General features: G+C 43.6%; 1 protein-coding gene across 12 annotated transcripts; it reads left to right on the top strand.

Moving 5' to 3' along the window:
• Positions 1 to 1,553: 1,553 nt before the first annotated feature.
• On the top strand, positions 1,554 to 22,941 carry LOC6503969 (proton channel OtopLc). Of its 12 annotated transcripts, none has more exons than XM_044716843.1 (13): positions 1,554 to 1,632; positions 1,903 to 2,322; positions 7,167 to 7,637; positions 8,343 to 8,476; positions 8,884 to 8,922; positions 16,979 to 17,163; positions 17,296 to 17,453; positions 17,631 to 17,742; positions 17,807 to 17,967; positions 18,886 to 18,903; positions 19,454 to 20,880; positions 21,068 to 21,428; positions 21,795 to 22,941. In XM_044716843.1, exons 3-13 carry the CDS (start codon positions 7,506 to 7,508, stop codon positions 21,933 to 21,935), a joined length of 2,868 nt encoding a protein of 955 aa, XP_044572778.1. In that variant the 5' UTR covers positions 1,554 to 1,632; positions 1,903 to 2,322; positions 7,167 to 7,505; the 3' UTR covers positions 21,936 to 22,941. The 12 variants fall into 12 exon arrangements, with proteins under 12 accessions (XP_044572778.1, XP_044572768.1, XP_044572767.1 ...); XM_044716833.1 differs by lacking the exon at positions 21,795 to 22,941 and adding an exon at positions 15,670 to 15,780 and having other exon boundaries at positions 7,167 to 7,219; positions 7,481 to 7,655; positions 19,454 to 21,196; XM_044716832.1 differs by lacking the exon at positions 21,795 to 22,941 and adding an exon at positions 15,670 to 15,780 and having other exon boundaries at positions 7,167 to 7,655; positions 19,454 to 21,196.
• Positions 22,942 to 24,047: the final 1,106 nt, after the last annotated feature.

Genomic DNA, 24,047 nt, shown 5'->3' on the forward strand with positions numbered 1-24,047 from the left:
CATTTCCCCAACGCCCTCTCTCGCTCTCTCTCCCCAACGCCTCGCCTGTGGATGCTGTTCCCCTGATTTCAACTGCAATTTGTGGATGCTGTTTTCTTTTTGGAGCCCGCCAGCCAGCCAGCCTATGTATCTTTGGGTCTGAGACTGTATATATACCCGGAATGGTTACCCGGGATTTGAACCACGCCCTGGCCAACCAAGCTGGCCCAAAACTAGGTTAGCACTCGCCTGGCGCGGCTTCTCCGATTTCTGCAGGACATATCCATGTCTCAGTGTGTGTGTGTGTGTGAGTTTATATGTATGCGTGGCTATATTCTAATTCAATTAGCCTGCCTAGCCCATACTATCCTTCTAATCCCCCCAAAAAAAAAACTATTTCGGATTTTTTATTTGTGTATTTTTTATGTCGTGGGCGCGCCAAGCTGCCTGCCTGCAATTAGAAACGCAAATGCACCCTGTTTGGCGGCAAACTAAAAGCCATCCGAGGTGAATGTCCTGTGGCAGGACTCGACGCATGCGTCAAATGTAAAAGTGGCCACCGTAGCACCCATCTACCCAACTACTAGCCGCCCCTTTTTCGCACTTTGCCACCAAAAACTACCCCACCATCCCCAGACTGCATCTTGGATTCTTGGGTCACACCTTTCGGCCCATTAGCGTCTTTTGTCTCCGGGGAGAGGCCAGCGCCCCGTTCTATTCACGGCTGATAATCTGATTACCCGCTTGGACAAATCGAACGAAGAGCCGGAGAGCTGTAGGGCCGGACTGGCGGACAGTCGGACAGTCGGACAATGACATCCTCCCCATGGGACATCCTCGTAGCTGTCCATTAGTCCCTGCTGCTACTACACGGCTTTTTTCTCCAATTCCTCAACAGGGAATAGAGTGCATATGCAAACAGAAAATGTAATTGGCCTAGTTTTCTAGTCGCAGGAACTCCTAATATTTTCAAGGGGCTTTCGATAAGTGTTTAACTTCTAATACATTTCCAATAAATTGAAGTTGATTGAAGGAGATATTGAGTTGTATTCCAGAAGATAATAATATTGAATAACTGTTAGAAGAAAGGAAATATCAGTACCTTATATATCAGTTTACCATCTTAATAAAGCTATATAATTCTAGATATTTTTAAACCTTTTTTTGTTGCCTAATCAAGCAAAATAATAAAGATTTATCCTCAGAGATGTGAATATTATATCCTAAAGTTCTGGAGTACAACAATTCTTTACTAATCGATTAATAATGTAACACTTATATTATTAACATAATAATTTTAATAGAAAGGAATGAGTTTTAAATTATTTTATTTACAAAAACCATAAAACTTATATTCCTATAATGAAAAAAAAACATTTTAAAATTGGTCTTTTATATCGAAGACTCATATATCTTCAAATCTAAAATAAGATTCATTTTTTACGCACAATTTCCCCAAAATATGCCACTGAAAGATACTTTATTTCAAAAAGGCAAGCAACAGACGCCGGAAACTCCGAATATCGTATCGTTGCGTTTGAAATTTACGATATTGCGGCCGGCGGCGTCGAGTCGACTGTTGCTGTCGCCGCCGCTGCTGCCGCAGTCGACAGTGAACCGTTACGAGCGATGGAAGGCAGCTTTTCCAGACCGGTGCCTGCCAAATGCCTGAAAAATTAATCACAAAAATCAGAATCAGACAATAACCACAACAATAACAAAAAACCGAATAGGATTCTGAAATAGCAATTGCAGCTTCTGGCCAAGAATGCTAAGTGACTGAATCGCGTTAGTTAGTCATTCGTAAGCGGCTGTAATTGCTCTTTTCCCACAAGCTTTTTTGTTGTTGTTGGTTAGTTACTGTCTAATAGCTAGTTAATTGCTTGCATTATAATCATTTGCTTTGTTTTTGTTTTTGTGCAGTGAGCCAAGTGTTATTCCCAAAAAGTCAAAAACTGAAAAGTAGAAAACAAAGACGGAGATCAGAGTGCGAAGTAAATTTTTGGCAAGTGCGTCGTCCATTTTGTCTGCTCTGGACCTGTGTGTGTGTGTGTGTTGCACTTGTGTTGGCGTGAACTTCCGGTCCAGTCAGTCAACACGTATTTTTGGCCAAGACAGGAGTGAATGACAGGCAAACAAGAGCCGAGGAATAAGGCTAACAGGAAGGACAACAAGCCGCAGCGAATATAACGGAATAAAAGCGCGCGCAACAGACGCCACGCCCCCTCGCCGCCTCCCCAAAAGACTGTTTCCGCCGCAAAACAAAGAGGACATCAAAAAGGACATCACTGAAAAGGAAGACGCATGTGACGAACGACGAGAGAAGAGGCCCTAAAATATAAAGTAAGTCAAGTGGATTGGATCCACTGGATACCCCAGAAAGATCCGCCGCACAAGTGTGACATCATGTACAGTAGAGCCTTGTTACGAAGGAGCTGTCATTTTGTTTTTAATCCTTTCACTGTATTGCTTGGTAGAAATATGAAACTATCCAGGAACCACCTTAGAAGTGTCACAAAAACTGTCACAATGTCGTCAGAATTTTCGGGGAAGTCCCCCCTATCGAAGGCTGACTGTGCTAAGCTCTTTCTGATCCCCTCCCCCCCACACGTAGCGAAAGCAATCAAACGGCCTGCCCTTCTCCGGTTACAAACACACATTTCTTGGTCTTCCATTAGAAAGACATTGGAATCGCTGGGTTTTGGTTCGGTTTGGTTTTCCACCCATGTATTTTTTTTGTAGTTTTTGTTTCTGGATTTCGCTACCTTCGCCAAAGTAAACCCATAAAAGTGCTGGGCCAAGCGGAAAATCTTAATTGCACAAGAAACGCGACAAGGGGAAAAAATACTAAAACCACACAGAAGCAAAAGCCGGAGGGCAGAAGACTGAGGAGGAAGTCTTCCGGAGGGCAGATCATTTAACAGAATTGGGTCAACACCTTAATCCTCCCCGTCGATCACACGGGCTTCCTTATATTTTGTTAGCAGAAGCAGAAGATTTGAAGCCCGGAGGTCTTGGAGGTCTTCCAGTCTTCTACAAATTTGTTTTTTTTTTAATCTAAAGCCAAAACAACCAGTTTTTCTAGATTAATTTGCTTTTTATTTGAATCTTTCAAGCAAAACCAACGCTTGAGTTCGATTTCTAGATGAAAGTTCTTAAATATTCCAGTGGCAGTGATCGTTATCGACATTTATCGATTATTATCAATCGATCTGAGCTTAAGAAAATTGAATGTTTTGGAAAAAAGCGCGGTAAGATGAAAAACACATTCGCGAGGGTTGAAAAGCGAGCGACACGCGATTTCCAGCGGTGGTTAGTTAGGTGGGTGGTTCGGCTAGTGGGTGGGTGGTGCGGCTACCTTTCCTTCTTTTTGCCTTAGGCCGTGGTGGTGGTTTGACGACTGGACTTGGCAGCATAAAATATAATATATACATACTGTGGACAAAAAAGGGAACAAAACAAAAACAGAGCGGAATGCACATTCTGCATATCGTGTGCCAGAATACGTATATTAACTAATGAGCCGACGACCTCGGGGGATGGATGACTTGCCAGCTGGATGACTGGATGACTGGATGGATGGATATGGATGGATGGATGACTGGATGGGTGGGTGGGTGTGCGAGCGAATGGAGGAACGCACCACCCACCACCACCAGCACCCTAAAAAACTGACGGATTGCAGACTACGGACTGCAACCGCCAGACGACTCTTTTTTGTGATGATTTTGGTTTTGTTTATAAGGTCACCCCAATGCCCCGGACTGCGTCCATCTGCCGGCAGAGTTCTCAGGCTCATTTCCATACCAAACACTGCATCCATGCCCCTTAACTATTCCCATTTGCATTCCCATTTTCATTTCGATTCGGATACGGATTTGGACTCCCAGTTTGGCATTCTTTCTTTCAAAGTATACAATTGCATATCCGGTTCTCAATGTGGGCGCCGTCTCTGCAACATTCACAGATCAGCTTTTTATTGTACACTGAGAGAATAGATTCCAGAGATACATTTTAACAGCTGGTCGAAACGAAAGTTCCTTAAGACCCTCGCATCTTCCACGTCTTCAAATAATCCACAAAATATCTATTAATAGATATACTCCACGCACATTTTCTTGCTGTGCAGTGGCGCCGATCTCGTTATTTTAGATCTGCGGCGTGTGTGGGTGGGTGGGGCTGTCATTTGTTTGTAATCTGTCATCGGACACTGTTGCGGGCCCGTCATAAGCCATGCAACATCGACGGCGAGTGCAGCAAATGCAACAAATGCAGCGAATGCAGCGCGATGTAATGGTCGCCCAATTCAAGTGGCACAGCTTGTTTACCATAAAAAACGAGCAGCCATTTGGTGGCACTCATATTTCCAGATCGATTGATGCGAGACCAATCTGGAAAAGGAAAAACCTTGTTAAAAAAAGAAAGGAAAAGCCCAGTCACCAAAGACGCAATAATCTCCCTGATCTCCCCCCGTGATTGATGTTTTTTATTGTCCACCGATCGGAATTTTTGCTTCACCTTTTAGCGGATATTTTAACTATTTCGCAACGTATTCAAAAACGAAATACCGTTTGTGAATCAGGGTTCCATTCCCCCTCGATCTGCATCAAAATATCCCAAAAATGAAACGAATAAAATTTGGGCCAATTTTTGGCAAAAATCATGATGGTACCCCTTTGAAAAATTTCGAAAAATGGGTCAAAATTTTCATTTGCAGATTTTGATTGGGAATGATTCTACTCGGAGTTCTAAGAGCGGGAAGGTATAACATTTCTTGATCAGACAAGTATTACCCGAGTTATGACCATTTTTCCTTTCAAAAACGGAAAAAATTGGGATCTAGTTTTAAAATTGTTTTATTGTTTCAAAATATGAATTTTTGATGCACATTTTACTAGATATTTTAGCTATTTCGCAACGGATTCCAAAACGGTATACCATTTATGAATCAGAACACTAATCGCCATCGAACTGCATCAAAAGATCGGACATATCAAAAAAATAAGTTTTGGGCCATTTTTTTACCAAAATCATGATGGTACCCCTTTGAAAAATTTCAAAATTTGGGTCAAAATTTTCATTGGCAGATTTTGATTGGGAATGATTCTACTCGGAGTTCTAAGATCGGGAAGGTATAACATTTCATGATCTGCCAAGTATTAGCCGAGTTATACAAATTTTTCCTTTCAGAAAATGGAAATAATTGGGACTAGGTGTATCACGGTTTCTTATTGTTTTAAATTGTGCATTTTTTATTTAAATCATAAAAATTAACAGCCACTAGAGGTGGGGAATCAGGTAACCGGTTAGGTCATCGATATTTTTAGATCGCACCACTAGAGATGGGGAATTCAAAATTTAGGATCGGTATATTGGTGGCCAACTCTCAATATCGAATATCGTTTGATCGTAAACTTCAAAGCATATATATGACTCTTGTTCATTTCTCTGTGATTTTTAGAAAGGGATGTCCTTTTAAAATAAGAAATTAATATACTTCGACCTGCATCAACACGACTTGAACCTCTATCTCTATCTTTATGATCGGATTAGTTACGCCTTTTGGACGTTTTCTTTTGAAATATATATTATTAAATTATTAATATTTGTAAAGTACAAATATTGGATCTCTATTTGTTTTATTTCTCGGCTTTATTGTAGGCCCTATTTCCAGAGAATATAAAGAACGAGACGCCTTCTTAACTGGCAGCTCCTTCGGGACCAATAAAAATCCATTTGGGAGGTCAAGCGTTAATTGGTCTAAAATAATTAAAAAACTCAGTTTTTTTTCCAAACCCCTCCTTGAGAATTCCCGAAGAGACAAGAGATCTCGCTTTCTGCTCACGTTTGGTTTAGTTCCCATAAAGAAGTTCCCATCATCCTCCCCTGGGAGCCTCCAGAGTCTAGAGTTTACGACATCATTACCTCAGCGTACCTGAGAAAGAAATAACTAGAAAAAAAGCGTAGAAAGGTGCAGTGTCGGCGGTCATAAAGGCAATCTGGCCACAATGTAGCAGTGTGTTCTTTGTCTCTTTTCTATTTTATTTTTGCTGCGACTTTTCTACTTTTCCATGGCCATTTGCAAGATAGAATTGTCGCATGTTCCCGTTTGGGTAGCAACATCAAGCCAACCAACACAGTCGCGCAAATTGAAAGCTTGGCTAATACCATTAACATTTGATGGCTAACAGCCACACACACACACCGCACACACCGCACACCACCCATATGTGCAAAAACTAACCCAATGCTGTTAATTGCCGCAGCAGCTCTCTTATTTTGGCTCTAAACAACATTGTTGGTAAGAAAACGAAACAAAAAGCTGAATAGAACTTGACCTGAATGGCCAATAAGTTATTGCCATTAAATCCATTTTATAAAATGTATATTCTTCTAACAATCAAGATCAAAATTGGAGCAATGCAACGACCAACGACCGAGGTCCATAAAGAATATTCTGATTTTATGATTTCTTGCCAAATTCCAAACAGGCCCGAAGAGCAAAAATATTTTTAATCGAAAGCATTAGATGTGATGCTCCTCCGCTGCCGGCTGCCCCAAAATAGTCTTCCATGTGCGGCCTTGAATTGGTAGCATTTTCCGTTGAAGAGCAACAAGTGGATAGTCTGGAAATTCCATGGGGGAGCGGTTTATGGCCATCACATTTAATCCATGGATGCCAGAGTATGATGTTGATGGATTCGTGCCAAGATCTTGACAGATTGATGGCGGAAGGGGGTTTTTCCGACTCTTCCAGATCTCAGACTCCAGAGTTCTGAACTAAAGCATAGTTTCCCTTGATTGTGCGCCACACTTTCATGTTGGACTCTCGCCAAAAATCATCTTCTATATATGGAGAGTATATATAAAATCGGAATTGCATGCTGCAATAATGTTTATTTTGTTTTCATGCGTTCTAGAGGCGTCAGGTCGTAGGCAGCCTCTGGAGTACCGGGCCCCAATCCCTCCCAAACTAAGCCCCTGGCAAAAATATCGGGGAATGCGTATAAAAACAAAGCTGATCGAAACAAATCAGACACTATGCTGGCCCATATTTCCATAAGAAAATATAGACTCGCGGGTAAAAATAATAATCACATCATCTGGGCGCAGTCTGAAAGCAATATATTGATTGAAGCTTTTCCAAGTTCTCATTAATTAATTATTTATTTCTTGTTCATTTGCAGTTCGACCAATTTGTGCAACCAAAAGTCTTGAAATTCAACTGCTGCTGCAAACCGTATGACTGATTTTCTCGTTCAACCAACAGCTTGATTACCTCCTTAGGCACTTTGTACTACCTAGCGCTATATATACTATAATATAAACCTATATACACACCTATATACAAATGGAAAACCAATAACTCCGCCTTTGGAGCTAGTTCTTATAAGCCGCGCTAGAATCTAACCCAGAGACCAGCTAAAAACTAGCATTAAAGAGCCCCAAATATCAGCGAGCATATCTAAGGGAACCAAACACATACCCGAATATCTGACAGATCTGACCGAGAGCGAGAGCGGGGAATGCAGCGGTGTCCCTACATTCATGAGATGCGGGAACGATTGCTGGACCAACCGAGGGAGACACTTCAGCTGGAGAACATGGAGCGGGCCAATCTGCTCGAGAACCGCCAGTCGGCATCCGAGTCCAACCAGGTCGGCACTGTGGTGAAGGTAGGGGCCCTTCGATCTACTCGCTACAAGGATTCAAGTTCGACTCATATGCAATATATCATCTAACCACATTCGAAACCCTCACGACTCGTACATAACACACTGAAAACTGAAAACATTTCAAGCGAAAAACTCAAGTCATTTACAAATGGGAGGCTTTTCACAAGACCCACTCTCATACATACCACAAGTCCCAGAATGTATATAATCATAACTAATCGAAAAGTTTGTAAATATTGCATATGATTTAAGGAATAACCCTCCTCTTTCGTTCAGTGTGTGCTTGTGTGTCGGTGTGTTTGTGGCAGATTAACCATTTATGTTTCAAGATTGTTTCTTCTCTAGCCGGACCCGAAACCAAATTAAATAACCAACAAAATCCTTGCACGAGTAACCGATTCGCCCTTAACTTTATGTTCCTTCAAAAATCACTAAATTCAAAAACAAAGTAATATGATTTTTTGCAATAAATTGGAATTGATTCAACATACAGACATATTATTTTCTAACTCTCTTGGTGTATGGATTAAAATCTTCAAAATAAAGTAATTTTATATTATTTTTTGTGTAAATATATTTTATTATTATAAAAAAATATATATAATTCCAATTTATTGTGTGTCAGCGGGATCCCTTTATCATAAATAGAGTGGAAAATAAAAATGTCAATTGTTGATACTTCCACAGCTACAAGGCGATACCTACCACACGAGTCCCGCCCACCAAAGGACTCCGCTAGTTCCACATGATCTTGGCGAGGACTTTAATTTGGATTTCGACGACGACTTTCCCATCGATGTGCGACGACCGAAAAACGCCAAGTAAGTAGTCTCCGAATCGATAATCGATAAATCAATCGATACCCCATCCCAAGAACCACTTGTTTTTGCCATTTGCTAGCACCACTCGAAAGTATAAATAAATTATACTCCAAATATGTGTGTCTCCACCATCAACTGTTTTGTGTTTCGTGTTTCTCGCATTCCATTTCCGTAACTAAGCTTCTTCCGTTATCGTTTCAATTCACTCCGTCTCAATCCATTCCATTCCAATCATCCCTGAGCAGCTACAAAAACTATAAGAAATCATCATCCCTATTTCTGATCTGTGAGAACTCTGTGTAGATCCCTGATACTGTATAAAGATGTAGAAAAATATCAATTACCTTATGTCTAAAATATGCTAAGATCTTTAAAGTTCAATTTTAATAAGTAAGAAACCGTTACAGCGGCAAACATCCACCGGTCCTGATGCGTCCGCAGCCAAGGTCAGATTCTGCTAAATATCTAAGTGATTTGAAAACCCTATCCTATATCTAAAGCCTGTACTCTCTCTTCCGACATCTAAAGCCTATCATACTTCCGATAGACCACTGAACGTAGAACCACTACCGTACTGCTATACTAACCCAACAGATCTAAGCTATATAGTCGATAGTTCTCACTCGAAAGTAGTTCTTCTTGACCTTCCACCTGCATCCTGCGATGGCTTCTCCTAGAAGTAGCTTGCCTAACTCTAAACGCACCACTAACGTTGTAATCGAGACGTAATGTAAATAAAGTTAATTCCCCGATTATGTATTTTTTTCTCCAGTGGCTTAACACAAAATTAAGTAGCCTATCCGCTTAGGGAGTCGCACACAAAAACTAGCCGAGCCCAATTTGATTTTTTCTTTGCTCCAAAGTTTCTTTGTTTTTTTGGCATCCAGCGGATCCGGGGATTATAATGTCAATGAACTGGTCGACAGGCAGAACATTGCCTTACATTTCCGATGGTTGTCTTCCCAATCCCTACTCCCATTACCAGTCCCCCATACCACTCCCATTCCCATTTATAGTTTTCTTTCTTCCCCGTGACCCGGGGACACATAAAACAAATAAGTAGGCAGGCGAGTCATCCAAAATCGCTAACACAATGCAGTTAGAGACTAGATGTTTTGGGTGGCTGGATGGCTGGGTGGTTGGGTGGTTGGGTGGCTTAGGTGGCGAGGAGTGGTGCAATGCTGGGAAGAAGTTGCAAACAAATTACGCAACTTGACAAACCGACAAAGCATTCCACTCGGCTGGCTGCGGCATGAACTGTCAGCGATGCATGCCACCAGATCTGGCATATGCATCAGCATTCAGCATCTGCACCACATCACCCTAGCCACCCTAGACACCCCAACCACCACCCACTGGGCGGCTTTGTCTCTGGGCATTAAGTGTCATTGTACGAATGACTTACATTCGTGAGTTTTAGCAATTCGCCAACAATACTTGTACAAAAAAGTTAAAAAGTGGCAGAAAAGCCATCGATGCTTGGCAGTTGGCCAGAGTTTTGACTTTACTGCAAAAAGTAAACCTCCAAGGTACCGGCTATCATACAGCTACTAAGTATGCAACCATATTTAAAACCTGTAGGCCTCTGTTCCTCTGTTCTATCTATTTGCGGAAACAGAAAATTATCAGCCGATTAGGCACAAGGTTTTTGGGGACTAGGACCTTTCGCCGCCTAGCCCAAGGATATGGTCACCCTCGACCAGGACGTTTTATAAATAATATCTTAAGCCCGCGATAAAGACCTCACCGAGGGTGGCTAAAAATATAATTAGGCAAGGACGAACCAACCCCGTAGATGAAAGGCTTTCGCCGTAGCAACAATTATAGCTTCGCGAGGGGTGCTCCCCAGGGCGCTTCTGGTCCTCCTAATCCGTTCGTCATTGAGCCAAATTAGTCAAAACAACTAGTCGATGATTTATTGGTACTCAGAGGAAGTCTAAAAACCAAATAAAGTTATATTCCTCCGCCTCAATTTCAATTTGATTCCGCATTAGGCTTCTCGAATTTCAAGGATTTTATTCCGCATTTTTCTGCTCCCAGGATTAGTGAGTGAGTGGCATTTGGGTCACACGACTTCATCATCTGGAGGGGACTGGGACTGGGACTGCGACGTGGAAACCCTCCCTTGGAAGCCGCTCTTCACCCTCCTCTTTGCCACTCGATGCATCCTTGCGACGCAGTTGGCGAATTGCGACGCAAATCCTTACAATTATTTAGGCACTGAAACAAAAAAGGAGTCAATAGTTGCTTGATATTCAAAAATATTATTTGACAAAGTTATGAAATAGGTTTTCCAGGCAATGCTTAAACCAGAAACTAGAGATTAGAGCCCACAAAGGACTTTTTATCAGTGTATCCCGCAGTTTTTTATCTCAGTACTGCTCCTGCCGCACTCTCTACCTTTCATTCTGCACTTCAAAATGACTGCGGCATATTGGAGTTGGGTGACTTAGGAGGGGGAGGAGGCAACGGATCGGAAGGCAGGAGATGGAGGTCCTGCTGCCAGGACTGTCGGCGAACGGGAAAGCAAAACAGAATGCCGCAATGTTGGTTGTTGTGAAATGCGCACAAAGCAAACGCCACGAACACGAGCCGGCCGAAATGGAGTTACGAGACGATAAACCGACGAACAGGACGAGAACACCAAAAAGGACGAACGAAGTCGAAGCCGAACATCGCAGACAGCTTGACGTCGTTTTATCGTAAGCTCTGCCGCAGCGCACTATGGGCTACGCAGGTCCTCCAAAGGGATTAAACGCGCCAGCACAAAGGAGCAGCAAGATAATTGCGCTCTAATGAACGCCCGGATAGACATTAAGGATCTGAAGAGAAGCTACGACAGGCAGGAAACAAAATTGTTCTCATCAGACTCCCACAAAAAACTGGAGAGTGGACCTTTCCAATTTTTCCAGGGGACTCCCTTTCAAAGCAAGGACCTTTGGTCCCTTCCGAAGGCCATATCTCGGTCAATATTGATCCGATTCTCAAGCGGAGTACCTCAAACGATTTGTGGAACCATTCTCCGTAAAACTGCATCAAAACCCGGAAACAAAATTTTCGATCCCATTTTTTCAATTTTTTCTAGGGGACCCCCTTCAAAAGCGGGGTATTCCGACTTTGGTCCCTTCCGAAGGCCATATCTTGGCCAATTTTAATCCGATTCTCAAGCGGAGTACCTCAAACGATTTCTGAAACCATTCTCCGTGAAACTGCATCAAAACCTGGAAACAAAATTTTCGATCCCATTTTTTCAATTTTTTCTAGGGGACCCCCTTCAAATTCTTGGGATTCCGACTTTGGTCCCTTCCGAAGGCCATATCTCGGTCAATATTGATCCGATTCTCAAGCGGAGTACCTCAAACGATTTCTGAAACCATTCTCCGTAAAACTGCATCAAAACCCGGAAACAAAATTTACGATCCCATTTTTTCAATTTTTTCTAGGGGACCCCCTTCAAATGCTGGGGATTCCGGCTTTGGTCCCTTGCGAAGGCCATATCTTGGTCAATATTGATCCGATTCTCAAGCGGAGTACCTCAAACGATTTCTGAAACCATTCTCCGTAAAACTGCATCAAAACCCGGAAACAAAATTTACGATCCCATTTTTTCAATTTTTTCTAGGGGACCCCCTTCAAATTCTTGGGGGTCCGACTTTAGTCCCTTCCGAAGGCCATATCTCGGGCAATATTGATCCGATTCTCAAGCAAAGTACCTCAAACGATTTCTGGAACCATTCTCCGCAAAACTGCATCAAAACCTGGAAACAACATTTTCGATCCCATTTTTTCAATTTTTTCTAGGGGACCCCCTTCAAATGCTGGGGATTCCGGCTTTGGTCCCTTCCGAAGGCCATATCTTGGTCGATGTTTAGCCGAATTAAAAGCAACATACTTTAATTGAGTTTCCTTCGTTATTAAATTCATTCTGTACTTTGAACTAAATATTAAAATATGAAAATGTGAGCCCTTGCAAAAAAGAACCTAAATGCGGACTCGACTCATTCAAGTTCACAATAGCCTGAAAGCAACCCACTGTTTGGTGAGTCGAGGGGATGGGGTTACTATACGGGGTGGGCCCTATAACAACAATAAAAACAACAACAAACGGTAGTAGTACTCGTAGCATCGGCACAAGCTTCAGGAACAGGAGCAGGAGCAGGAGCAGGACCATCCCGGGTAATTGAGTTTTGGGCTGTTGCTTTCCGATGACTGACGGCTCGTCCGGTTCTGTTCTCTTTTTTTGTGGTCCTGTGATGCCTGCCCCTCTTTTTCTCCGTTGCAAGCTGCATCTCGGCGCTGATTGGCATTTCAACCTGCCCCCTCTGTGGCGGCGTTTTATTTTTTTTAACGCCGTCCCTGCAAAGTGACCCATTTTCAGGGCGAGTGTGGCTAAAACAAAGCATCTGCTGGCCGGCGATGCGAAACTCAATTAAAAGATACCTTTTTGGCCAGCACAGGCACTCCAGATGGGAAACAAATGGAAATTGTAGGGAAATGCTTCACCCATTAAACCAGGAGGATCCTCCGAACGAGCTCAAGAAAAATAGTTGGCTCTTAATTGCTAAAACCTAAAAGGAACTCTGTTGAATGAAATGAATATTTAAACCTTTAAAAGCCGCAAATTAATTTTGCAATGGACGCAGGACCAAGTCCGGAAGCCAAGAAAGCCAAAAGCATTCTAAACTCTTGGGATAAAATCATAAATAATAAAAAAAGGTAAGGAGATGACAGTTAACTTTCAATCAAGGCAAACAAAAGCCAGTTGGATGTGTACATGGGTTGGGATTGGGATTGGGATGCTGGGCCATGTAAATAACATGAATGGTGGATTCGGGACTCAGGACTCGGAGCCGAGGAACCAAAGAACATGGAACATGGAAACATAGCCCGACATAACCCAAAATAACCCAACCGAACACTTAACTGAGAGCAACAAGAACGCGCACCAAGCGTGTCCTACTTTCTTCCATACGTACAGGACCCTTTTTCCCCTAAAATCCTTTCAGCCGGAGCGACAGAGAGGCGACATCCGCCAGACAGAGACGGGCATTGAAAATAAGAGAGAAGGCGAGAGAGATTCGGCGCAGATTGAGGGCGGCTGCGGCTAAATAAAAAAAATGGGAAAAAAAAGTGCGAAACTGAATCTGAAGCTGCGTCTGCGGCGATGCTGAATTTATCCTGCCAGGGTCCTTTTCGTTTCAGTTGTAGTTGGATAGTAAAGGGTCTTGGACGTGTCGAGCGAAACGTTCGCCAGGTATCCTCCAGCCTAGCATAGCTCCAGAGCCCTCTTCAAAGGACTCCCAGCCAAGCTCTTAACTTCTTGAAATGGGAAAACTGTAGTTTTTCCTGAATGAAACTGAAGAACAATTCGTTTTTTTTCTTGTTTGTTGCTTGAAAATAGTGTTTTTTGCAAGTGATTATAAGTGCAAGACGAAACAATCGGAAGTTGTGTGCAAATCTGCGGGAACTTTGACTATCCTGAAAAACCTTGAAAATCTAGAATCGTTTTGTGATTTCCTTTTTGTTTTTGTGACTGAAATGAAACAATTTGCCGAAAATCTGTAGTTAACACTTTGTGGCCAGGCCTCCAAAAAAAGGACTTGGATGGCACCGGGAAGGCAGGACCCGCAAAACATATACATTAAGGAGCTTATTATACACAAAAGCCAGAGAGAGAGCACGAACCGGAGGGACAGAGATACAGGAGGAAGAGGGACAGGGTGGAAGCTGGAGAATCTCCTCCGCCGGAGATGAAATTCCACTTAGGTCCACTGCATACACACGGAGTTTGTTTTTTTTTTCTTTCCATTTTTGATACAATACAATTTCCCCGCCGGAATGCCAAAATACGGGGGTTGATTCGCTTGTTTACACGCCGGAGAAAGGCGACAGGAGAAGGGTAGCGGAGAGAGAGTCAAGAGTCGCGAGAGAGAGAGGTCACTAGGTCGCTCCCCATCCGGGATGCACTGGCCACGCCTCATTTGCCCATTTGTCAACATGCATCCTGAGAGATGCGTTCCACAAGCTCGAACCCGAAAAATGCGTAACAGAGAGGGAGCTAGAGGGAGCTAGAGGGAACCATAGAAAGTCAATCTGGAAACGGGACAGATATAGGCCCCGGTATGAGTCGGTGGGGGGATAACAAGAAATTCTGTTGCTTTTAAAACAATTAAAAACCGCAGTGTCACGCAAATTGTTTCATTTAGAGTCGACAAAATACAGAATACAAAACAAAAGAACCAGTGACACCGAGTGAATCTACCGGAAATAACCGCCAAGGAGCTCTATCGAAGGAGAAAGCGGAAGTAGTTATCGATAGGTAATCGAGATCGGAGGAAAAGCCAGCACAACGGAGACCGAAACGGAAACGGAAACAATGGGCGGCGGTGAAGTGAAGGTCGCTACCGTCGACGTCGAGGGCGGGGACAATATGGCCACCTTACCGGTGTCCCGTTCCCACACCGCCGGCAGCACCGATTCCGCCGAGAAGAACAATGCCGCCAACAAGGAAATGGAGCTGAAGAACGTCATGCCGCAGCCGCTGCAGAGGTGGGAGTTTTACCGATAACACTTTAGGGGATATGGGGATATCGAATAAGTGATCGAATAGGTTGCGTGGGAAGTTTAAAGCTTTGCTCATTTTGAAAGGGTAAAGGTTTGAGGAGATTCTTGCAATCGTATATCCCTGATTTGACACCTATTCCTGTGTGGTTAATCCTTTGGGTGTGGGAGTCGTGTCCAAGGCCGCGCCTCGATTTAGTACGAGTATTTAGCTAATCCCTGTGTATAACAGCTTCACCCAAGGCACCTACTCACACACATTGACACGCTCACTTACACAACCGCACCCCTACACATTGTATATAAATACGCCAGCCCGTATATATATTATGTCTATGTATATGCTATATAACAAAAAGTGCAATCCACCTCCCACTTCCCGGCCGTAAAGCGTGAACCGTAAAGCGTATATTTGCGTCTCACTCTCTCCCCATCCCCAAGGTCCCCGGAAGATGCGCTTTTCGGGTCCTTTTTTATGTTTTGCTTATCCCTTTGTCACGCCCCCTGCGTCCTTTCGCCCGCGGACCCACCTAAGCTATAAATGTATGTGAATCCATAATAAAATCCAAAACATAAAAAATGAAAGCAAGCCTATTGGAAATGAACCATTTTATTCACCTGGAATCTTATAGGGTTTGCTACACGTTCAAGCCAAATCCAAATAAATACAGTTTTATGCCAGCGAAAATTACGGTACAGGGCACATACGAAACAAATCCGATAACTGGACCCATCGAACTATGGTAATGTGACACGAGAACCATGACCTATCCTCGCCCCCCCCTCGTCCTCTGTTTCATGATTCCCCCACACTCTAGGGCTATCGTAATTGGTTATATTACTCTGAAATATGTCCATCCTGAGGAGGCACATCCTTCACGTTTCGCACAGCATTCCGTTGTGTTTGAATTGCTGGAAAATCAGCTTTGATGTCATGCATAATTAAAGGAATTCTCTTCGTAGATGTACAATGCAAACATGGGATTTGATTCAGCTCAGACATGGAGCACACAGCCCACCACCCACAGCCCCCTCCCTTCCATTACCCACTGCTTACACATTCAAATGGGTGCTCAAGTGGTGGGTGGTGGCAGTGGGTGTGGGTGAGGGTGTGGGTGTAGGTGGGTGGCCGCTTTGTGTATTTAAAGCAGCTTTTGCAACTAACTGGGTCACAAAATACTGTAAATGAGTTTCGCAGCAGGAACAGTGGGCTGAAAACACTGAAATCTATAGGATATGCAATAAATAACCTTTACTAACAATAAATTACTAACAATAAAGATAAACACAACTAGACTTCCCTTTAAACTCAAATAAAAAGGTATTTAAATGCTTACATATTCTAAAAAGTTGAACCTCTAGAGAAATAATAAAAACTAGAAGCTTAGAACATCGCTGTTAGCTTATAAGCCAATCCAGACCACTGTGCAGACCCTGTGGATAATCAAACATCAAATAGGGGCTAATACCAGGCGGTTATGCTCTCGAGCTTCCACTCGAGATGCAAATCCAGATTCCGATGCCGAGTAGTTGCATGCCAAGACCCCACTCGTACACACAAAAAAATAAGAGTAGAGAACACCTAACAACAATGTGGTAAAGTGGAAAATTAGCACTAACTGAGAATCACTTTCGGAAGCGGGGCAGTGGGTCAATTTAGGGGAGTATAGCACCCAGTTATGGCCAGATCTTGACACAGTTAGTCCACACACGCCCCGACATCCCACATCCCGACACACTCAGACACTTACACAGAGAAAAATAACACCACACACACTGACACTCACACCCACACCCACACCCACAAGCACACACACTTGTTCGAGCACCCTTGTTCACTCTTCTGTAAATAATCGAATCGCGAAATGAGTCTGATAACGGGAAAGCTAATGTGTTCATGTCGGGAACCGCCCCTCCCGCCAATTGCCCTTCGATTCGCAGGACATCGCTCTTCATTGTGACCAGCCTGGTGTACGCGATCCTCCTGATCGTCGTCTGCATCGCTTACGTAATCAGTGACGTAACCACCCACCGCCTGCCGGTGCTCTACTACGAGACATTCTTCACCTATCTGTACGGCGTCAGCATACTCTTCCTCCTCTACGTCTTCTGTTTCCTGCTGCAGGGTAAGTCAAATATATCCTCTATATAAGGTCTCAGAACTATACTCCTAGGTTGTCAGACCTTTCCAAGCTCCTGGGAAGGTCTGAAGGCCTACGATATGATACCTGGTGCTCACTAGTCACTTTTAATTACAGAAAGCTCTTGCTGCAACGGCGGCAACGGTGGCAGCAAACCGAAACCCCAGCCCAAGGAGAAAAAGTCGAAGAAAGCCAAGAATGCCGATCCGGCCGATTCGAAGGACGCGAAGGGCTCTAAGGACTCTGGCAAGGCTGCCAAGGGCGCCGCCTATCAGGTAATTCTCAACCCCATCCATTGGCAGTAATTACTGAGGACACAGCCCGTCCCTCGGATGTGAAAAGCATGACCCAGCTAATTGGGTGCTAAGCGCACTGAGGTCGCTTCAATTAGCCGATTATCTGGCATTGTTAATTGCATTATCTCTTCAATATCCAAATAAAACTAAAAACAGGAAGCACCCGTGGATGCCGAGGTGGCCGTCACCCCGAAGAATGTGCGAAAGAGGAAGACCACTCACAGCGATCCCACCCATGGCAGTTTCTTCCTGCGAGTAGGAGCCATAGGTAGGAGCGGCTATACAGTTTCCTATGATATCTTTTTGATATACTGGTCTCTATTCCCCGACAGCCTTCGGTCTTGGTGCCATGATCTACATTGGACTGGAGTTTGGCTCCTTCTTCGAGATCCCCTTCGATTCTCCGTGCCACCACATCCTGATCGGAGTCAACCCCCTCCTGCAGATGATCTTCACCTTCATGCAGATGTACTTTATATTCATGAACGCCCGGGTAAGTCGTTCAAAACTAATCACATTAAGATAACGAACACTGTAAGCATATGAGACTACCTACTACTGATAAATACTACCTCCTACTGCTATTATCTACTACTACTACTACTATACTACTATAATTAAAATTAAATGTTAAACCAACCATAAGTACACGACTCCAAGTCCTCAGAAATCCCCAGAAGATCCCGAAGCGAGGTTAGTTTATCCGGTTAAAAAAATGAAGTAAAACACGAAAAGAATAAAGAGTTAGGTCGGTCCTATTTTTTTTAGTCAGTTCCGGATTTATGAATTAAAAACTAAAAGCAAATCCGTATCATTGGCGTCTTAATTGGCAGCTTTGCGTTCAGTTATCATCCATCAGCATTTGTATCTGTATCTGTATCTGTATCTGTATCTGTATCTGTAAAGTGTCTGCATCTGCAACCGCACTTGCATCCATCAAATACCACGCTGCCATATCACATCATTCACTCGCTTGCTACTTATTCGAGAAACGATCATTGAAGTGAATCATTGAAGACGAAACCCACTCACAGACAAGTGCACTGAAAAAAGAGCTTGAGATTAGACAACCCCTTGAAGACATCAAGAAAGTTCACATACGCAGAATCTGTATTTATGCACTGCGAGTCCTCGTAGTCTATGTTTAAGTCCACATCCTTAAACATGGACTCCTGAGGCCTCTGCTGGTTGGTCTGCGCGCACAGTATATTCTCCACACACATCCAGTCATCCCTCCAATCACTCCAACCCATCATTCATTCATTCATTCATTCATTCATTCATCCATTAAACGCATATCCATTCTTTAAAAAACAACAAAAAATTTCGAAATTTTGCTACGTAGTTATTTAATGAACCATTTTTGTGTACATAATCCCACAACTCCGCCCCATTCGATTCGCGATCGCAGACTAGGCCGCCATTTCAGGTACGATATATATCATTTTCTACTCTACTCTACTCTACCTTACTCTACTCTACTGATACCCTACTATACTCTACCCCCACCTCACACAAAGATCTGTTCATTTCGCCCACCTCTGCATACCCACTACCCCTATGTAAAAAGATATATTACCATATACTCGTACGTTATGATAACCACTAGCTTACAAGTTACTATATCTCTAAGATACAACCACATGGGTCGATTGGTTTTTGCTTAGTTGCCACCTCCACTGCAGACTACACCGAATTTCAATCCAAGTCCAGTCCAATCTGGTCCGATCTGTATCCTAGTTATCCCTAGTCCCCTTAGCCTTGCAATTGGTCTATAAACTGATCGAGCTGCAGTGGACTTGGCCTCCAGTTCTTCCTTGGGAGAACTCACTTTTGCCCGTACTTTAATCTACGTAATCCGTAATGTTCTCGAAGTATCTCCTGAAACTCCGCCAAATTGCCAGCCGTACTCAAGCGTGGATCGCTATTTCTCTCTCTCTCTTCCTCTGCTCCTCTCCGGATCTCTTTTCTTTCTCCAGCTGAACATCCACCGATTCAAGGTGATTGCCCGCTTTGGTCTGATGCACGTGGTGGCCACCAACATTTGCGTGTGGATCCGCACCCTGGTCAAGGAATCCCTGCTGGAGATCACTATTTACCACCAGAAGAACGACCCCGAGCCTGGTGCCTCCTCCATTGCCCATTCGATCAGGCAGCATGCCCTGCGCCACGCCGGCACAGTGCTCCGGACCCATGCCGGACCCAACAGCGAGTTCGAGGTGTTGGACGGTGAGGACATCCTACCCAAGGACGTCTACAAAACGGACAACGTCCTGTCCAAGCTGGTCCGCAACACGGTCGATGGTATCTCCAAGAGCCTGGGAATGGGAGGCGACTCCGTGACGAGCACCACCACCAGTACCACCACCACAACCCGGGCGCCGTACACCACCCCGGGCTACCAATGGCACAGCACTACTATGGCCCGCAAGCTGAAGAAGTTTATCACCAGCGCCACCACCGCGGCCACCAATAGCATCTCCGGCGGCGGCAGCACCTCCACCAGCTCATCCACCAGTACATCCACCACCACCACCACTACGATTCCGCCTCCATCTAGCACCAGCACCTACATCCCATCATCATCGACCTTCACCACCGCATTCCCGTCATCGCCGTCGCAGTCGGCCGGAAATTTGGAGACCAGCAGCAGCTTCAGTGGCCTACAGCGAATCCTCTCCAGCGCCGCCGCGCCAGTCGACGGGTTCGGTCCGGCATCTACCGCCAGTTCGGGTACGGGTGCGGGTACGGGACTGGACGCCTTTCTTGCCAGCAGCCTCAGCCCGGAGAGCAGCACTCAGGGCCCGGGCGCCAGCATCATGAACAACCTCTTCGGCCAGGGACCCATGGAGAATAGCTTCCAGACGTACACGGACTTTGGCCACGAGGAGTCCACCGGCCTGGTCAGCTTCGAGAATCTGGAGAGCCTCGACAATATCTATCCGGCGGCCCTGTCCTCCAACATTGGTACACTCAACTCCACCGCCTGTGGACGCATCGATATTATGGGAACGATTGTCTACGACTCGGCCCCGTATCTGTATCCGTTCATCATCGAGTACTCTTTGATCGGGGCGGTGGTGTTGTATGTGATGTGGAAGCACATCGGCCGCTACCCGGGCCGGATGAACGACGAGGACCTGGAGCACCGGCTGGAGGTGATGCTCTCCCGGCGGGCGGTGGCTATGGCTCAGCAGGCGCGTTCCGGACGCGTCGACTGCGTTGGCTCGTCGAAGGGACTCTTCTTTGGGCTGCTGCTGCTGGTCGGGGCCCTCATCTGCCTGATACTCTTCTTCGTCTTGGTGCGCCATCAGCAGTTCTCGCTGTTGGCCATCTACCTGGCCGATGCCAGTCATTGCATCCTGATGGCCTTCGCCATACTGGCCATAATAGTGGGCTTTATCAGGTCTGGATACTGGGATGGGACTGGGAGCTGATTGCCTGTGAAGGGGAGAAGTATTTGCTTTCGAAACTTGTTGGAATTATTCCCCAAATATGTATACTTTGTGCGCAATACTCTTCCCCTGCAGGCAGTAGCTAACGAAGTCTGTACAGATCTTGACTAATCCATAATCCTTTCCAACCGAAAACAGAGTCAAGAATCTCAAGTTCCGCTGCGAGGAGCAGTCGAACCTCAACGACATCTTGCTGCGCATCTCGGCCTTTGGATTGTTCACCTACTCCGTGTTCAGCATCATAGCCGGCAGCCTGAAGGTACTGGAGAGCGAGCCCAGTCTATTGGTGACGACTACCGGCGGAGTTGCCGTCTTCCAGGTGATCCTCCAGCTGCTATTCATTGCGGACGTGTCCCGGCGACGTGTCCACCTGCCGGAGCACGACAGGAGCAAGCCCGGCCGCCAGATCGTCACCTTCCTACTCATCTGCAACGTGGCCATGTTCGCCATCTACACATTCGAAGCTCAAAAAGTATTCGCCAATCCTGTAAGTAGATATGTACGTAAGCGAGACTGAGTTTAAGTAAGACGATTAACGCTCTCGTTCCTTACCGTTATTCTATGCATATTCGATAACCGATAACCCCGATAACAAATACTATAATTTGTTTAAAATATAACTCATGTCTTCCAAGTCCTTGTTCTTGTTCGTAAATTGTTCGTCTTTTTGGCATGCTTTTTTTATGGGTTCAGAAAACACTTAAAAACACAGTTCATCTCTGAGAATATCGACTCATTTCCATTGTTCCGTTAAACGTTTCAAATACTGACATTGCTGTGAGCTTTGCATGCTATTGTTGCTGTTAGCCCGAAGAGAACCCTTCCATGAGAGCTTTATTAACCCATTTCCATCTCAACACTATAGGTTCAGCTGGAGTTCTACGGATTTGTGCCCTGGTCGATCATCCAGCGCATCACACTGCCCCTGTGCATCTTCCATCGCTTCCACAGCGCTGTGACACTCGCCGAGATCTGGAAGACCACCTACAAGGCACGCCTGGAGTAAGCTGGATCGTAAATATATACAGACACATATATCCCGGCACACATACGTATGTCCTGGCCATAGCAGGACGTGGCAGTTATGGGAATTATGAAAATGCACCAAAAATTAAAAAAAAAAAACCCAAAATGTAGCGAACCCAAAACGCAAAAACCAAAACCGAAACCGAAATCAAGTGAAAAGTTAGTTTCTAATTACGTATTAAACATATGCATACTACATATAATATATACATTAATGCATATATGAATATATTGATTCTATTTTTTCCGTCGTCGTTTTCGTCTTTAGTTACGCATATGCATAGGTTATCTAAGTTCAAAAACAATAAAGAATAAACAAAACATTTAAACAAGAAACCAAAGCGAGGTAATCAAGTAAAGTGAAAAGAAAATTTAAAACCGAAAACGATAACGAACCGATCGGACCACAAGCTTAAATCGAAAAGTTTACGAATAACGATAAAAAGGATAGCGATAACAAATTTAAATCGCTTTGCAAAGTCGCTTGTTGATTTTTGAAACCCCCATCCCCAATTCCCCGTAAACATACATTATTTTTTTTTTATCACTTGAAAAACTTAAGAACTAAGTCATAGCGTTTATGCTGCCTGAGTTATATGTTTAAATATTGTTTAGTTTATAGTTTCGTTCATAACACGCTGCAATACCTTGTTACTAAACAAAACCAAACGAAACGCAAATTAATATAAATTTTGTAATTGTTTTACCATTATTTAAAAATTCAAAATTAAAAAAAAAACGACAAAATCAATTAAAATTTACTTTTCGAATAAGAAGTTATTCTGAAGAAAATGGTTGTTTACTTTCGCGCGTTTGCGACTCTGCGATTGAGATTTTGAGTGTGCTCAACGAGTAGGTAAGTCCGGCGGAAGACTCCCCGGAAAACCCCAAAAAAAAAAACAAATAACAGAAAACAAAAACACACAGATACAGACAGGGAAATGCAAAATGCCATGAAGAAGAACGCAGCCACAGGAAACGGAAACGAAATGAAAACGAAACGATACCGGAAACCGGAAACGAATGGAATTTCGCTCGAGCATTCTGAATAGATTTGAAAATTTAACTTCCCCACACATAAAAGTAACAGCCGATCAACAAGAACAACAACAAAAAACTGTGATGAATTATATAATTTAACATTTATCATTTAGCTATTGAATTGTTTTCTCAACTTCATTTAATCGCCCTTCGTTTTCTGTGCTTTATTTTTCCTCAGCCGCTAAGTCCCACAATAACTGAGCCGAAAACTTTTGTAAGAATTTAGAAACAATGGCGCTAAGACAACTTCATGGCCAATTGTAAAACACATTTCCCCAAAAACAACATAACGAAACGAAAAACAAAAAATACAAAAATAATATACAAAGAACATACAAAATTGTGGCATCCAATGGCCGAAAAAAAACAAAAAGAAACAAAAACATTTTTAATATACATTATATAAAAGTTTATAAATGTCCATTTTTTGATTATTAGTAGTGATGTTAAAAAGCAAAACATAATTAACGGTAATAATAATAATGATAATTGAAATATGTATGTATGTTATAGCGGAGAATCGGATAAACCAAGAAATTCTCAAAAGAAAACACGAAAACCCCAATGAATCAAAACCAAAAACTGAAAACTTAAAACTGAAAACTGAAAACAAAGACATTTAAATTGAAATCTTTCCACGTGAATCCCCGCATTTATAAATGAAATTTTAGCTAAAGCAAAATGGATTGCCGAGTTTGATGATCGAAGAACAAGGAGAAGAAGGTCAAGAAGATGGCTAGGAGCTAGGATGAGACCATTGACAGAAGGCATCAAATTGTTTACAATTTACAATTTGTTAAAGAGTAACAAAAACATTTTGAAAGATATATTGCCACGTATATCTATAAATATATGTATACTAACCCACCAAATTCAAAGTATTTCAACGTTTTATACAATGGAGACGATGCGCAAGACAAGAATTGGGGCTGGGACTGGTCCCAAGCTCTCTATCTCTATACCGAGGAGTGAACCCGACCTATCCGATCCGATCCTTTCTCCTGTCCCCCCCATATTCCATTTATCCTCTTTTTTGTGTGGAAGAATAGGA

This window comes from Drosophila ananassae, chromosome XL (genome assembly GCF_017639315.1).
Source record: "Drosophila ananassae strain 14024-0371.13 chromosome XL, ASM1763931v2, whole genome shotgun sequence".
Taxonomy (NCBI): Eukaryota; Metazoa; Arthropoda; class Insecta; order Diptera; family Drosophilidae; genus Drosophila; species Drosophila ananassae.

Excerpts from the sequence above, each read along its gene's own strand:
- LOC6503969 (XM_044716843.1), top strand. The coding sequence starts at position 7,506 with ATGCAGCGGTGTCCCTACATTCATGAGATGCGGGAACGATTGCTGGAC. Across the intron at positions 17,454-17,630 it reads CCAAGGGCGCCGCCTATCAG|GAAGCACCCGTGGATGCCGA; the intron begins GTAATTCTCAAC and ends AACTAAAAACAG. Across the intron at positions 21,429-21,794 it reads CCAATCCTGTAAGTAGATAT|GTTCAGCTGGAGTTCTACGG; the intron begins GTACGTAAGCGA and ends TCAACACTATAG.